The sequence below is a fragment of the Oryza glaberrima genome, chromosome 6, assembly GCF_000147395.1.
Source record: "Oryza glaberrima chromosome 6, OglaRS2, whole genome shotgun sequence".
In the NCBI taxonomy this organism is placed as follows: domain Eukaryota; kingdom Viridiplantae; phylum Streptophyta; class Magnoliopsida; order Poales; family Poaceae; genus Oryza; species Oryza glaberrima.
The window spans coordinates 29,135,994-29,149,544 of NC_068331.1; the positions used below are offsets into that span (position 1 = coordinate 29,135,994).

The 13,551-nt window shown below is 43.1% G+C and overlaps 3 protein-coding genes across 4 annotated transcripts; 1 reads left to right on the forward strand and 2 right to left on the reverse strand.

The window, feature by feature from the left end:
- On the forward strand, nt 1–826 carry LOC127775715 (snakin-2-like). Of its 2 annotated transcripts, none has more exons than XM_052302005.1 (3): nt 1–390; nt 487–541; nt 626–826. In XM_052302005.1, exons 1-3 carry the CDS (start codon nt 232–234, stop codon nt 811–813), a joined length of 402 nt encoding a protein of 133 aa, XP_052157965.1. In that variant the 5' UTR covers nt 1–231; the 3' UTR covers nt 814–826. The 2 variants fall into 2 exon arrangements, with proteins under 2 accessions (XP_052157965.1, XP_052157964.1); XM_052302004.1 differs by having other exon boundaries at nt 2–390; nt 484–541.
- Nucleotides 827–1,017: 191 nt separating this feature from the next.
- LOC127775713 (uncharacterized) lies at nt 1,018–6,976 on the reverse strand. Its single transcript, XM_052302001.1, has 7 exons — nt 6,835–6,976; nt 5,843–5,956; nt 5,699–5,727; nt 2,381–5,152; nt 1,941–2,042; nt 1,651–1,819; nt 1,018–1,516 (listed from the first exon to the last, which is right to left on the reverse strand). The coding sequence occupies exons 2-7, from the start codon at nt 5,942–5,944 to the stop codon at nt 1,274–1,276; spliced, it is 3,417 nt and encodes a 1,138-aa protein (XP_052157961.1). The 5' UTR covers nt 5,945–5,956; nt 6,835–6,976; the 3' UTR covers nt 1,018–1,273.
- Nucleotides 6,977–7,505: 529 nt separating this feature from the next.
- LOC127775714 (photosystem II stability/assembly factor HCF136, chloroplastic) lies at nt 7,506–10,698 on the reverse strand. The gene is made up of 8 exons (XM_052302002.1): nt 10,336–10,698; nt 9,341–9,576; nt 9,118–9,248; nt 8,622–8,754; nt 8,397–8,519; nt 8,204–8,278; nt 8,006–8,121; nt 7,506–7,881 (listed from the first exon to the last, which is right to left on the reverse strand). The coding sequence occupies exons 1-8, from the start codon at nt 10,637–10,639 to the stop codon at nt 7,815–7,817; spliced, it is 1,185 nt and encodes a 394-aa protein (XP_052157962.1). The 5' UTR covers nt 10,640–10,698; the 3' UTR covers nt 7,506–7,814.
- Between the last annotated feature and the right edge of the window lie 2,853 nt (nt 10,699–13,551).

Below are 13,551 nucleotides of genomic sequence, written 5' to 3' on the forward strand. Positions count from 1 at the left end.
TCGGCCAGGGCAGGCAGCTTCCTCCTACCCTGCATCTGCAAATGCATCACCTATCGCTTTATTTATTTGTTTATTTAATTTCCTGCTTATTACCTTCTTCACTCACTCTGCTAGCTAGGAGTGTATATATATATACACACAGCACCTCTCAACTCTAGCTAAACCCTGTCCCTTGTTAATTCTTCTTCTTCTTCCTAACTACTCCAAGCTAGCTCAGAATCAGATCCATCCATGGCCTCCTCCGGCTCCAAGTCCAAGACCAACAATGGCTTCTTCGTCCCTTCTCCTGCAACTGCAATGGCGCCATGCTTCATCCTCTTGCTCATCTTCTTCTTCCTCCATGTCGATGCTTCTGCTGCTGCTGCTTCTTCTTCTTCCCATCCACAGCTGGTAAGGAACACAAACACAAACATACTACTACTTATCTATATATAGTTCTTGCCTTAATTTGAACGACATATATGATATGATATGATGATGTAGCAGGTGCAGCAGATGCAGGTGAAGAGGGCGAGATCCCTCCTGCAGGCTCCAAAGATAGGTATGTAAATGATACATTACAGGCAGGAGAGAAGAGGCGATGGAATAGTACTAATAAATTAAAATGGTACCACTAAATGTATAGACTGCCAGGGGACGTGCTCGGGGCGATGCGCCAACAACTGGAAGAAGGAGATGTGCAACAAGATGTGCAACGTCTGCTGCAACCGATGCAACTGCGTTCCCCCGGGAAGTGGGCAGGACACCCGCCACCTCTGCCCTTGCTACGACACCATGGTTAATCCACACAACGGCAAGCTCAAGTGCCCATGATTCCTTCCTTCCTATTAGCTGCTGCTATTGCTCTCAGAGAGATCAGAGTACAATGTACTTGGTAGTATATGTACGTATGTGTTCCATGCATCTTGATGTTCAATCCCTACATCTCTCTGGCTGTCACTACTAGCTTAGCTACTACATAGGACTGCTCTATATAATAGATGCCTTTCTACTTTCTTCAATCTCCAGCACCAGGAATAAAACAAACATATCATGATTCTCTTCTATTTCTTTTCTTCTTGTCATTGACGATGAAGATGCTCACATCAAACTTGCTTTCTCAGCCTACGTACAAGAAGAGAACGAAGGCTTTTCCTTCCTTATGTTACAACGCTAATTGCATACTACTACATATGTACACACAACTAAGACAGACACAGTAATTAATGAGAGTTGTTACGGCACTAAGACACACTAGTAGTAAGTATGTATGTACAGGCAGGCATGCAGCTGGTTAGTGGTTCTTCCTTGGCTCCTGATAGAGTTGCCGGGACAAGAAGAAGTCATGGTCTGGATGTCTGTTTGATCTGTTGGACATCACCACCTTTGCCCTGGACATCACCGTTGCAGCTTCCTTCAGCGTCCGCACTCTCTCTTTCACTACCTCGGATGCTTCCCTCCACACTGACTCTTCTTCTCTCGACTCTGCTGCATCTTCTTCACCACTGCATCTGCCCACCTCAAACCACCACTCCCCCTGCATTGCATTGCATTACAAGTATAAGAATTCTTTTAAGCCTTGCTTGGGGTCTTTGCATCACCAAGATTAAGCCATCTTCAGTCAACCTGCATGTATGTTTCAGGATTCATGGAGTAGCAGTCATTTAGTACCTTGTCATTGTAAGACTCAAGACCTGTGACTGGCAAAACAACACGACTGTCATCAGCTTGCTCTGATGCGCCCTGAACAATCCAGTGCCCAAGTGAATGGTATGTTAAGAATGCTGCCTGAAATTTACCGTCAGGTATACGGTATATGGGATACCATGCAACACAATACCTGAAATTCAACACAGTACTCTTCTTTAAGCAAGCGATCACAATTAGTTTTTCTGTGCGTCTACATCCAAAAAAGGTTGATAGACGGCAACGGGAAAGTAATACTTGAGCATACAACGCACCAGGAGGCAGGATGGAGATCACACAGGCTGAGCTCCAAATTCTTTGGGTCTCCTGATATTTGGCAGCTTGATGGCTTCACACCACTAATCAGCTCCTTTACCCTATTCACATTTAATATACTTCAATAAGAACATCTTACAAGTAAATATCCTAACAAGAGTCTAAGTGTGCAGTAATGAAATGTTCAAAATCAATGGAAGAGTGCAAGAATAATAAAATGATATCAGCGTAAGACATCATGCATACTCGAACTATATGCACAACATTTGGTACCTGCAGATGTACAATGCCCTCATTATTACTCACAAACATTGAAGCGTTTCAATTTTTACAGAGCAAATTTTTATCAACCATTTGTTCTGATTCGTTTCTAGTACAGTCTGACAACATATGGTAGAACGAAAGCCCAGATTCTCAGAGGTCTTGATTATGTACTTACTTGTCAAACAACTGTCGTCGCCAAAATGGTTGTTCAGATTCAAAAAATTCAAATATGAGCTCTCCATTTCCAAACTGCTGATCACCTTTAGTATACAAATCAGATGAGCTAGTTGTTTCACGCAATTGCTGTGGCAGAAGTTTCGTTAAGATTGGGAGAGAGCTCGGACATGGAGATGTTTTAGATGTGACATCCATACCAGCTGCTTCCTTATCAACTCTTCCAGTGCTAGCTCTCTTAGCTTGCCCAAATAATTGAACCGCAGATAGATATGGCACAAAGTAGGTGGTGAACTGATGAGGACTATTCCACAAGCCTTTAGACCTACGGAAATCTTGAGCCTTTACTTCCAGACCATAGCAGCAAGGTTCTTCATACCACTGCCAAATTCTACTTAGAGTGATATCAGTACTCTGATGAAAGCACAGGCCATCTCTTACCCATTCCGGTGAGCAGAAGTTTCTATCAGCAGGGCAAGTGCTACAGTACAGAACCGGAGAAGCAGAGGAAATAAATTGTTCAAAATCAGCAAGAGGCCTGCCAATGATAACTTGGACGTCTTCCACTCTCTGTTGGGCCCTGTAAGCATCACAAACAGCTTCTCTCATCTTGTTGAAATCAGTACCAGTATCAGTATGCGGTTGACATCTCAAATCAAGATGTCCAGACGAGTTTGGTTTATCAGATATCTCAGCAGCTAATTTGTTGACTTCATTGTTAGCTGATGCAAGAACACTAGAAACATTGGTTTCAACACCAATATTAGCAGAAATAGGAATACAATTAGTTAGAACTGAGGAATCAACAGCAGAAGTCTCTGAACCATCGAAGTGGAGTATATTTTTCTTCCCAACAGCAACCCATTTCTGTGAAACGTGTGCAGCAGCAGAGTACAACTTACATTGTTTTCCAGTAGCAGAATACAACTTAGGGCATTCTTGAGGAGTATTCTCCATTGTCAACTTCACGTAACACCTTTCTTCCATTTCTGCAGGGGAAGGATCAGCACATAGGTTCCTGGAATTCGAATTTGTGGATATGGCCTTATTTTCGGTTGAGGAAGAATGAGGATCCGCTTGCATGGTTGATGTACATTCCTCGCATGTGTCTTGTGGGACCAAATAAGAACCCATGTTGCAAGATGCTAGCGCTGCTTTCTCAAAACCAGATTGTGAGCTCCCATCTCCATCAGCTGAGCCGTTGCTACCTACTCCAGTATCAACACTGGAGTCCTTGTCATATACTAGTTGCATCATAGGCAATCCATCTTTCTGTTGCAAGTGATTCTTTGGCACCATGACAATACCGTTCTTAGGAGCATGGTAGTTCCCTGATGACTGAGAAGTACCCTGGTCAGAAGATAAACTTGTTTGTTGGTACAGTACTGATGTTTGCTTCTTGTACTTATATCTGGAAAATGCTTGACATGAGTTTAGTGCATCATTTTCTTTGGCATGCTCCATTTCAATTCTCTCGTCTGGTGAATGCTGATTACACGCTTTTCTCCTCTGATTCATTTTCATTGACCTTGTTAGATTATGTTGTGCAACCTTGTTAATGTTTTCCAGTACATCCTTGTTCTGAATAGCTGAATCAACCATACATCCTGCTCTAGATGTGTTCTCCACATTAAGTTTTTCTACTTTTTGCCACACAGAAGTTGAACTGTATTTTCCACTATGCTTGTTCTTATTAGTGCCTATTACTCCATTAGTTGCAGTCAAACTGTAGCTAGATATTTCCTTTAATCTTGTTCTGCTCCTCCCAGGAATAACTGGAAGAGAAGTCTTGCTGCTGCAGGCTTCACTACTGCACTTGACTCTTTCAGTATGATTACTGCTATCAGCAACATTCTTTGAGCAGCATGAGCTGCATCCAAAGGAATCATTTGAATCTTCAGCATGAGTTATGCTTAAATGGGCCCCTATCGGATGGCATGAATCCCTCACCTCATCATTGACACTGCAGTTCACACTGTTGTCCCTTTCCAGCTTCTTAAACAATGAATATGCTGTTGCATCATTAGAGTTAGAAACACGTGCACATAGTGATCTCTCGTAATTGTTTGATTCATCATTCAAGTAATGAACATCCTTGCAGCTAAATATCTCACCTACAGTTCTGTTAGATGAACCTGTACATCCAGAATCCCCGCCATTCTCTTCACCAAAATGAGCTTCCTTAACCAATGAGCTAGCAGAGGATGAGGTTTCTGACAATTTATCAGCCAGCAGATCAGTAAGTACCTCAACAGGAGAAGCAGCATCAATATTCTCTTCACAATGGGTTTCTGATGGCAAATTGAGCCCTTTGCAGACTGCTCTCCTGTAATGTTTCCCTTTCTTGTTGTTTCCTTTCTTTTTAGGGCTCTTTCTTGGAGGCTTACCATCATCATGCAGAATATCAGAATCAGATCTTACAGGAGCAGTAACAGATCTGGAAGAATTATTTACAAGCACATTGCTGGGAGGGAGTGCTGTCAATGACTTTTTGATTTTTCTCCTATGCTGACGCTGTCTTAAGGTGCTTCCTGGTGGTGGACTTCCACTGGAAAATGGTTTAGAATGATCGACTTGATCGTGCATGTTCTTTTCATTTGGACAGTCTAACCAGTAAAGTATTATTGACTGTGGGAACTGAATGATCTCTGTGCCAGCAGCTCCTGATGCGAAACAGCTTCTCTTGTTGATATCTTGTAATATGTTAGGAAGAAAAGGCACCAATTTCTGATCCGAGTTGTGCCCAATGGAAATAGTTGCAAATGTAATGTTCCTGCAACAGCACAAACAGACAGTAAACATGTAGCTTTCCAGATATATGAATGACAGATATCAGAATAGAAATGGATACCAGTCAAAGGGAAATGAGAAAAAAAAACAAGGATATTGAGGTACAAAGTATTTGAGTACGGTGATTGCTGGTATCATAAATAGACATTCAGACAGAATAATAATAAGGAAAAAAAACATGGTGGTACATACAGGTTGAGGACTTGAGGTAGCCATACAACATTAATAAAGTAGCAGAAGAGCAAAATCATATAATAAGATGAAGAAATATTTCTGTTGATAACTTATCATATACAGGTGGGAGGAAGCTCAGTAACCGACACATATTTCCTTAACTTCAGTGTTCTAGAGCAAGGTGATGTTTTTGGATAAATGGGAATAATTATTTCTTCTCCCGAATTATCTATATGTTCAAAAACCGTTAAAGATATTCCCGTTCAAGTTTGTAGCATCCGATATGTTCCTCTTAAGTTTACACTAGATCAGATCAAGCATACTCAAATCCAATGGATGTTGTTTGGATGTTTACCTGTTCTCAGGCTTGTGTATTAGGTGGCCCTGATGAATGAAAGAAAGAATACCAAGTCAGCAAATTTCCATGAATGAATAGATGAGACCGGTAATCTACCTAGTGAATAAGACAAGGCTTATATACAACCAGGCATAAATTAACCTTTGAAAAGCTGATGTTTGTGTTATGATCGACCAATGTGCTACACCGAGTGTGTGGTACGCTCTGTGGCCTTCTGTCAGTCACTTCAAGTGCATACGGCATGAGATGGAGAGCCTGCATTGACAATTAACATGAGCATGTTCAATACGAAACCAACCAACCAACCAACACGAACTGCCTTCAGTTCACCACGAGAATGGCGTTGAGAAAAGAAAGGGGATACAAGCCATCAACTAGCTCCGCTAAATTAGCAGAAACAGATATAGTTTGGAGCAGCGTGAGTTGTACACGTATGAGCTGACTAGTCAGCAAAAGGTACAAGCATAATCGATAGAGCACAAAACCTAGGGAGGTGCAAACAACAAAAGCACATTAAAAGCAATTATACTAGGTATCAAAGACCAAAAGCTTGTCTTGAGGATCAACATGACCACTCAGTAATAATACCATATATATATATATATATATATATATATATATGATCGGCAGGAACATGAACAAATCTGGGTAATCCGGACTTGGTCGAGCAGTTGATCGCCTTTGAATCGATCACACAACATAGTGAAATCGCTAATCGGACAGTAATAAGAGCCGAATCGATGGGTGAAGAAATAAAAAAGGGTACTCGTGGAGCTGGAGGAGAGATTACTGTTTATCTGTTGATGATGATGAATGAAAATGACACAAAGGAAAACAAAGGGAGGCGGGAGGGGATCGAGATAGACATAGACCTCGGGGATTCATCAGATTGCATGCAGAATCAAACAAAGGTTGAAGCTGCGCGGAGGAGGAACAGATTATACAGAAGAAGAAGAAGAAGAAGAAGAATCTAGCTAGAGCGGGAAAAAAATCCCAGAAACGGCGGAGCGGAAGGAAGGTTAAATTGTTGGAAAAGGGATGGCACAAAAAGTGGAGGGCCGCATAAGGCCGGCGCTAAAAATACACAGATCCCACGCACAAGCGCATGTTGAAGGGTTTTCACGTTCGCTTACTCGGAATGGGGTAGCGGCGGCGGCCGGCGACGAGGATCGAATTCGAAGCGGCGGAAGGGGAAGGAATGACACTGTACAGAAAGAGAGAGGGAGTGTGTGTGTGTGTGTGTGTGTTTATCCGAGTGGTGAGGCGGTTGGTGTGCCTTCACTCCCGTCCCGCAACGGAAAAAAAATCCTTATTTTTTATTTTTTTTTCCTTCAAAAAAAGCCACTTTTTTTCTTCCTAGGGCTAGGAGTACCAATCAGGCATCATCAGTTGCAAATCCTCTCTCTTTTCAGTTTAGAGACAAGATAAGGTTGCCGATCGTGATGTGATCCTCAGTTACTTGTCACAAAAATTCCTTCTTTCCCCTGAAATCCCGTCCATTGATACACTCACACGAGGTGTATTCTATTTGAAGCTGTGATCGATTAAGTAAAAGAAAGCTTTTTCAGCATGCATTCTGGATACTACTAAACTAGTGTTTCATATCAAACTGTCTTCAATGCCGGAATTCAACAAGAGTGGCATCATGAGATTATACGGTTTCTGCAATATTCTTACCTTTTTTTTACTGTAAAATAAATCGGATTTGAAAGTTCAATGTTCATACCTAAATTTTGATACCATCCAAAGGAGGCAAATTTTAGAAATCATTTTTCAAGCAATTCAACTCTATATATCACTGTACTGTTCCAACAGAAGTGGCATTTGGGCACTCCCATGAGTTGCAAAGGCCGCAATATCTGAATCCTTCTCACTTTACAAGCTCCATTTTATATATATCAGATATTACATGTGGATGTGCAGTTCACATATTGGAACAGTCGCTACAGTTACAGACAAGAATTTACACTCTTTTGTGGATGAATTCAACACGAATCAGCAGCCTTTTGCAGTAGGTACATAGATAGATACCTGACCGTGTAAACAAGTGTAGGTTCATATTACGTACAAAAAAGTCTAAGGACGATACAGGCAAACTGAAGCACTTTGCACGTCAGCCAACATATCGAAGCAAGACGCCGTCGTTCCCAAGCACGTATCCTTTGTTGTCACCAAGGAACCTGCATATACGCAAGATATCGCCCGATCAGCCATTCACTCAATGTCATTTGTATACCCCCACATAAACTTTCAGAGCAATGAGCTAAATTAAATCTTCAGAATGCATATCCCATATCTGCTTACTTTACAGAGTAGAGATTGGCTGCGATGTTATCAGCAGCTTTGTCGCGCACCCAGGTCTTCCCGCCATTTGTTGTTTTTAGCAGGACACCACTTCCACCGGCGGCCCATGCTTCATCCTGCAAATGGAATGCAGAGCTTTTTAATCTATTTTGCCCACACACATGCTAATTTTGTGGTTGGCAAGTCCATTTCACTTACCTTTGAGCGGTAGCCAACATCAAGAATTCCAAACCCCCGGCTTTGCACTGACGCTTCCTCAAAGTCTTCAGTTATCTGGTTTGGTGGATGAAGATAAGATATAGCATGAGCGTCATTAAGGCCTCGATAGAAGAATTGGAACTAAACTAGTACAAATAAGTTAGAGTGAACTTGAGCTGAAAAGAGTCCTCACTCCACTTCCTTTACTCAGAAAGAGTCCACCACCGCGCACTAGAAGCCAAAGGCCACCATCTGCTCTCCATCCCATATTCTGTATTCTACGTGCCACTGCCCTGTTGTGTGGCTGCCAAAATGGCTGCAAAAACAGATTTACATAAAATTCAAAATACACCTTCCAGGTGACCGCAGACAATATAACCAAAACAATGTGAAGTTAGCTACTCTCGAGCTACCGAACCTGCCCAGGTTCCCAGGTCAGATAGAAGTTCCCACGGCTGGAGACAGCAACATAACGCCCATCAGGTGACCGGTTCACTGTGTTGAAAGTACCAGTGTAGTAACTCGCTCCGCTAATTCCACTTGAAACTGTTCTGCACCAGAAACAAAAAGGCAAAATATTGGAGCAAATATTATGTATAGACCACCTAGTCATGCATGATGGCCTGAGAAGAGTAAAGAAAAGCTAAGAAGAAATGTAGTATTATATTATTTTTCAAATAAGTTTGGAGGTGGTAGCATTTCAGCCCATCAGATGTTATATGACATGACATGCCCAATTTGTCGTGGCTTAAATGGACATCCGGTGCAATGATTTTGTAAAGACGATTAGGTAGCTACTTCAAAAAAATGTAGCACTTCAAATTATGTAAATACATCTAAGAAAGAACTCTACTTCTCATTCCATTATCTAAAAAAAAAATCCATTTCACAAATTCGTTCTAATTTTTTCCTACCTGTTAAGAGTGGCTGAGACAGTCTCTTGCACAGCGGCCTTCCAGTTGTACCCTCGATTGGAAGTAACATAAATTGCTCCCTCGTCGGTGACCATCTCTGCACTTTGCTCACCTGTAGCTTTTATGTAAACCTGTCATATCACAGCAACTACCAATTTTAGGTTTCCGTTCATGATTCATCCTTGTTAAAGCGCAGACAACACGGATGTATATGCAAACTTACCATGTTCCCAGGAAGCTGGGCACTCAAGGGTATTCTTTCCCAGCTGTCTCCAGCATCAGAAGTGTGCAACAAAATTGCAGGCTTGCCAATAATCCATCCTTCTTTGCCCATGAAGCTTACAGAATTGAACCTGTAGTTGAAATCTTCATCCTCGGCGGACGGGATGGAGCGAGGGAACCATGTGTTTCCTCCATTTTTTGTTTCCAATATCGTCTGTCTCGTCCCAAGAAGAAAACCTAGAAAGATAAGGAACATTGTATCACTCATCTTTTTTTTTTTTGGTTTTGGTAACATATGCATGCATATCCATGAAGAAAGCTTTTGATGAGTTGAAACTAGAGAAGACAATATACTGTGTTCCAAATTAATGAGGCGTTTTCCTTCTTATAAAATGGTAGTACACGTTAATAACAGCACATCTCCACAAGAGACAGATGCTTTTCGAATGTGTATCCATCAATCAAATAGCAATATACGTAACATTTTGATCCCCGTTGAAAATTTACACAGGTCAGTGTTTCTTAAACAGTTGAGCTACATTCAGTAGGAAAAATAACAAGAGTTGTAAAGATTGGGTGAGTAAAAAAAGTGCAGACACGAAGACAGACAAAGCAGTGAGTGATAAGTACTACCTCCGTCCCACAATACTTGTCACTTTGAGTTTTTGTTTGTAACGTTTAATCATCCGTCTTATTCAAAAAATTATGGAATTATTATTTATTTTGTTTGTGATTTGTTTTATTATTAAAAGTACTTTAAGTGTGACTTATCATTTTTTTTATATTTACACTAATGTTTCAAATGAAACGAATGGTCAAACGTTACAGGAAAAAAGTTAAAGCGACCACTAATTTGGGACGGAGGTGGTAGAAATTAAAGTTGTGTGCACTGCAATATTGCTGGCATAGCATGTAAATGTATAAGCATAGCATTGGCAAAGGTAAGTGGCATATATAGTCATAGATAGATAGATAGAAGGAAGTAGCGTAGGGTACCGTGGGAAGGGTCGTCGGGGACGAAGGCGATGTCGAGGAGGACGACGCCGGGGTCGATGGGGAGGAGGACGCGCTCCCACTCGGAGAGCGACGGCGGCTGGTCGGCACGCGCAAGCGGGGTCCGGGGTAGGACGAGGGGACCCACGGCAGCGGCAGCGGAGGCGGTGGCAGTGTCGGCAATGAAGCGGCGTCGGCCGGTGGAGATGGAATCGGTGTGGGCACGGGGGACGAGGAGGCGGCAGCGGCGGCGGGAGGAGGAGAGGAGGAGGTGGAGGTGGAGGTGGAGGGAGGCGGTGGTGGCCATGGCAGATGAGACGTGGAAGCGGGAGGCCGTGCTGCTTGCTTGTGGCTGCAGGTTTCGGCCTCTTATCTTTGCTTCTCTCTCTTGTCAGGGTCCGCACTGCTCGTCTCAATTGTTTGTTTGTTATTAGGAAGTGAAAAGCTCTCTATCAAATGGGGATGTGGCTCAGATGGTAGAGCGCTCGCTTAGCATGTGAGAGGTAAGGGGATCGATACCCCGCATCTTCACTTAATTTCCACTTTTCTTTTTGCACCATTTCTATTTTATCTTAATTTCCACTTTTTTTTTGCACCATTTTTTTTTGCACCATTTCTATTTTATCTTAATTTTCACTTAATTTTTTTTGCACTTTTTTTTGCACCGTTTCTTAATTTTCACTTAATTCACTTTTTTTGCACCATTTCTTAATTATTTTTTTTGCACCATTTCTATTGTATCTTAATTTTCACTTAATTTTTTTGCACCATTTCTGTTTTTATGAACTCTCTTTCAAATATTTTCAACTTTTGGCAGCATTTCAGAACTCCTTTTTTCCTCTTCTTCAATTATTTTCACATTCCTTCATCGCATTTCTGAACTCCTTTTTTCCTCCTCTTCAATTATTTTCGCATTCCTTCATCTCTTTTTTTCTCTTTCAAATATTCTCAATTTTTTCTAGCATTCCCAGACACCTTTTTGTGCACCATTTCTGGTTTTGTGAACTCTCTTTCAAATATTTTTCAACTTTTGGCAGCAAATCTAAACTCCTTTTTTCCTCTTCCTCAATTATTTTGACATTCCTTCATCTCTTTTTTTCTCTTTCAAATATTATCAAATTTTTCTAGCATTTCTAAACACCTTTTTTCCTCTTTCTTGGTCATATTGTTTTTGCTTATGCTTATGCCTATTCCTACCACTTATTAGCAACGAAAAAAATACTGATGGCTAAAATTTTTATGTAAATGACTTTGGCGATTAGAAAGCAAATGTTGTATAAATAAAACTGCGATAAAAATTCACAAGATCAAGTTTAAAATTATTTTTTTTAAAAAAAACATATTTTGGCTTATAAGCATGAGCGCAACGATGATGAGGCTGTTAGACTGTTTGCAGCATTTCTGAACCCCCTTTCCTCTCTCAGATATTTGCATTTCTCGACAAGCTCAGTGTTATACTAGAACAAAACATAAACATGTTTTTGTCTTGCTCTTATTAATATTGAAAATTATGGAATTCAACATAAATAAAAGCGTTGAGAAAATAAGGGAAGAAATTGCAGGTGGAAAAGAAGCAAAATAGAAGGAATAAGTTCACCGGAGGTCCCTCAACTTAACAGCGAGATTTTTTAAAGTCCCTTAACCATTAAATCAGAAACCTTCACCCCTAAACAATATAAAACCGTGCAAAAAAAAAAAAAAGTCCCTAGTCTAATTTTTCCCCGGTTTGGCTGACGTGGCATGTGGTGGGACCACACGTCAGCGTCCTCTCTTCTCCTATTTTCTTTTTCTTTTTTTTCTTCTCTTCTCTTTGCTCTCTCTTCTTCCCCCGAGCCTGAGAGGATGGCGGGCCGGGCAGCGGCGGACGGAGCAGGCAGGCGGCGACGGGCGAGCGCGGAGGGAGACAAGGTCGCCGCTGCCGCTCGGAGGGAGGCGAGGTCGCCGCGCTAGGTGCCTCTCGTGCTGCTTCGACGGTGAGCGAGGCTGTGGAGCGGCGGCGGTGGCAAACGGCGGGCGAGCGCGGCGGCGGGCGAGCAGCGACTCTGGGCTCGGGAGGTGGAGAGGAGCTTGGGGCGCAGGGGGCGCGGCGGGCGACTGCGGCTGCGAAGCGGAGGCTCCGGGCTCGGGAGGAGCATCGGCGGCGGCAGGCGGTTTCAAGCGGCGGCTCCGGGTGCGGGAGGAGCAGAGGGGCGGCGTCGAGGGCGATGTGGACGCCGGTGAGGAGGAACCTACGGTAGGCGGAGACGAAGGGGGTAGCAGCGCACGATCGACATGGGTGGATGTTGTTTCGTTTTAGTGGAGTATTTCTTTCGTTGGTTGGTTGGTTTGGTTGGGTCAAACAAACTCAAACAGACATGCCGCTAGTTGCAGTATAAATTGACTACGAGTAGGGAGGAAGAGTAGATTTCAAATTTGCTTGATTATTAGTCCCAACGCCCAACGGTAGCAAGCAACAATGCGGCGGATGATGATGCTGCTGCTGCTTCCGACGGCGGCTGTGTCCGGCGGTGAGCTCCCTCCGTCGAACAAGGTGGTGTTCATCCTGGGCGGGCAGTCGAACATGGCCGGGCGCGCGGGCGTGGTGGGATCCCACTGGGACGGCATCGTTCCTCCCGGAGTGCGCCCCCAACCCCTCCATCCTCCGCCTCTCCCCGTAGCTCCGATGGGAGGAGCCCCACGAGCCGCTCCACCATGGCATCGACTCCAACCGCCCCCTCTCCTCCCTCCCAGGCTCACCGGCCGCCTCTCCCCCCCTTTCCAGCCGCCCACTGCCGCGCTCGCCAGCGGCCGCTGCCCCCTCTCTCTTAGGCTCCCTATGCCGCCGGCAGCCTCGGAGAAAGAGTAGAGAAGATACTCGAATAGGAGAAAGAAAAGAGAAAAGAAACGCAAAAAGAAGTGTGGGTCCCACATTTTTTCTTCTCACTTATATGTGGGCCCCATATTTTTTTTATTTTTTGCTGACACGTCAGCGAAACCAGAGATCAATACTGTATAGGGACCTTTTTTACACAGTTTTGTATAGTTTAGGGGCGGAGATTTCTGGTTGTGTGGTTAAAGGACCTTAAAAAAGCTCGCTGTTAAGTTGAGGGACCTCCGGTGAACTTATTCCAAAATAGAATGTCCAATTTGGGCCTGAAAGCCCAATACTTGTTTGTTTGTTTTGGGCCTCTACATCTGCACAGGCTCTCTTTCAGAAATCCCATCCATCTCCTCCTCTAT

Excerpts from the sequence above, each read along its gene's own strand:
- LOC127775713 (XM_052302001.1), bottom strand. The coding sequence starts at position 5,944 with ATGCCGTATGCACTTGAAGTGACTGACAGAAGGCCACAGAGCGTACCA. Across the intron at positions 5,153-5,698 it reads ATACACAAGCCTGAGAACAG|GAACATTACATTTGCAACTA; the intron begins GTAAACATCCAA and ends GTGCTGTTGCAG. Across the intron at positions 1,517-1,650 it reads TTGAGTCTTACAATGACAAG|GGGGAGTGGTGGTTTGAGGT; the intron begins GTACTAAATGAC and ends AATGCAATGCAG.
- LOC127775715 (XM_052302004.1), top strand. The coding sequence starts at position 232 with ATGGCCTCCTCCGGCTCCAAGTCCAAGACCAACAATGGCTTCTTCGTC. Across the intron at positions 391-483 it reads CTTCTTCCCATCCACAGCTG|CAGGTGCAGCAGATGCAGGT; the intron begins GTAAGGAACACA and ends ATGATGATGTAG. Across the intron at positions 542-625 it reads CCTGCAGGCTCCAAAGATAG|ACTGCCAGGGGACGTGCTCG; the intron begins GTATGTAAATGA and ends CTAAATGTATAG.
- LOC127775714 (XM_052302002.1), bottom strand. The coding sequence starts at position 10,639 with ATGGCCACCACCGCCTCCCTCCACCTCCACCTCCACCTCCTCCTCTCC. Across the intron at positions 9,577-10,335 it reads CCCCGACGACCCTTCCCACG|GTTTTCTTCTTGGGACGAGA; the intron begins GTACCCTACGCT and ends TTATCTTTCTAG. Across the intron at positions 8,279-8,396 it reads TTCTGAGTAAAGGAAGTGGA|ATAACTGAAGACTTTGAGGA; the intron begins GTGAGGACTCTT and ends CCACCAAACCAG.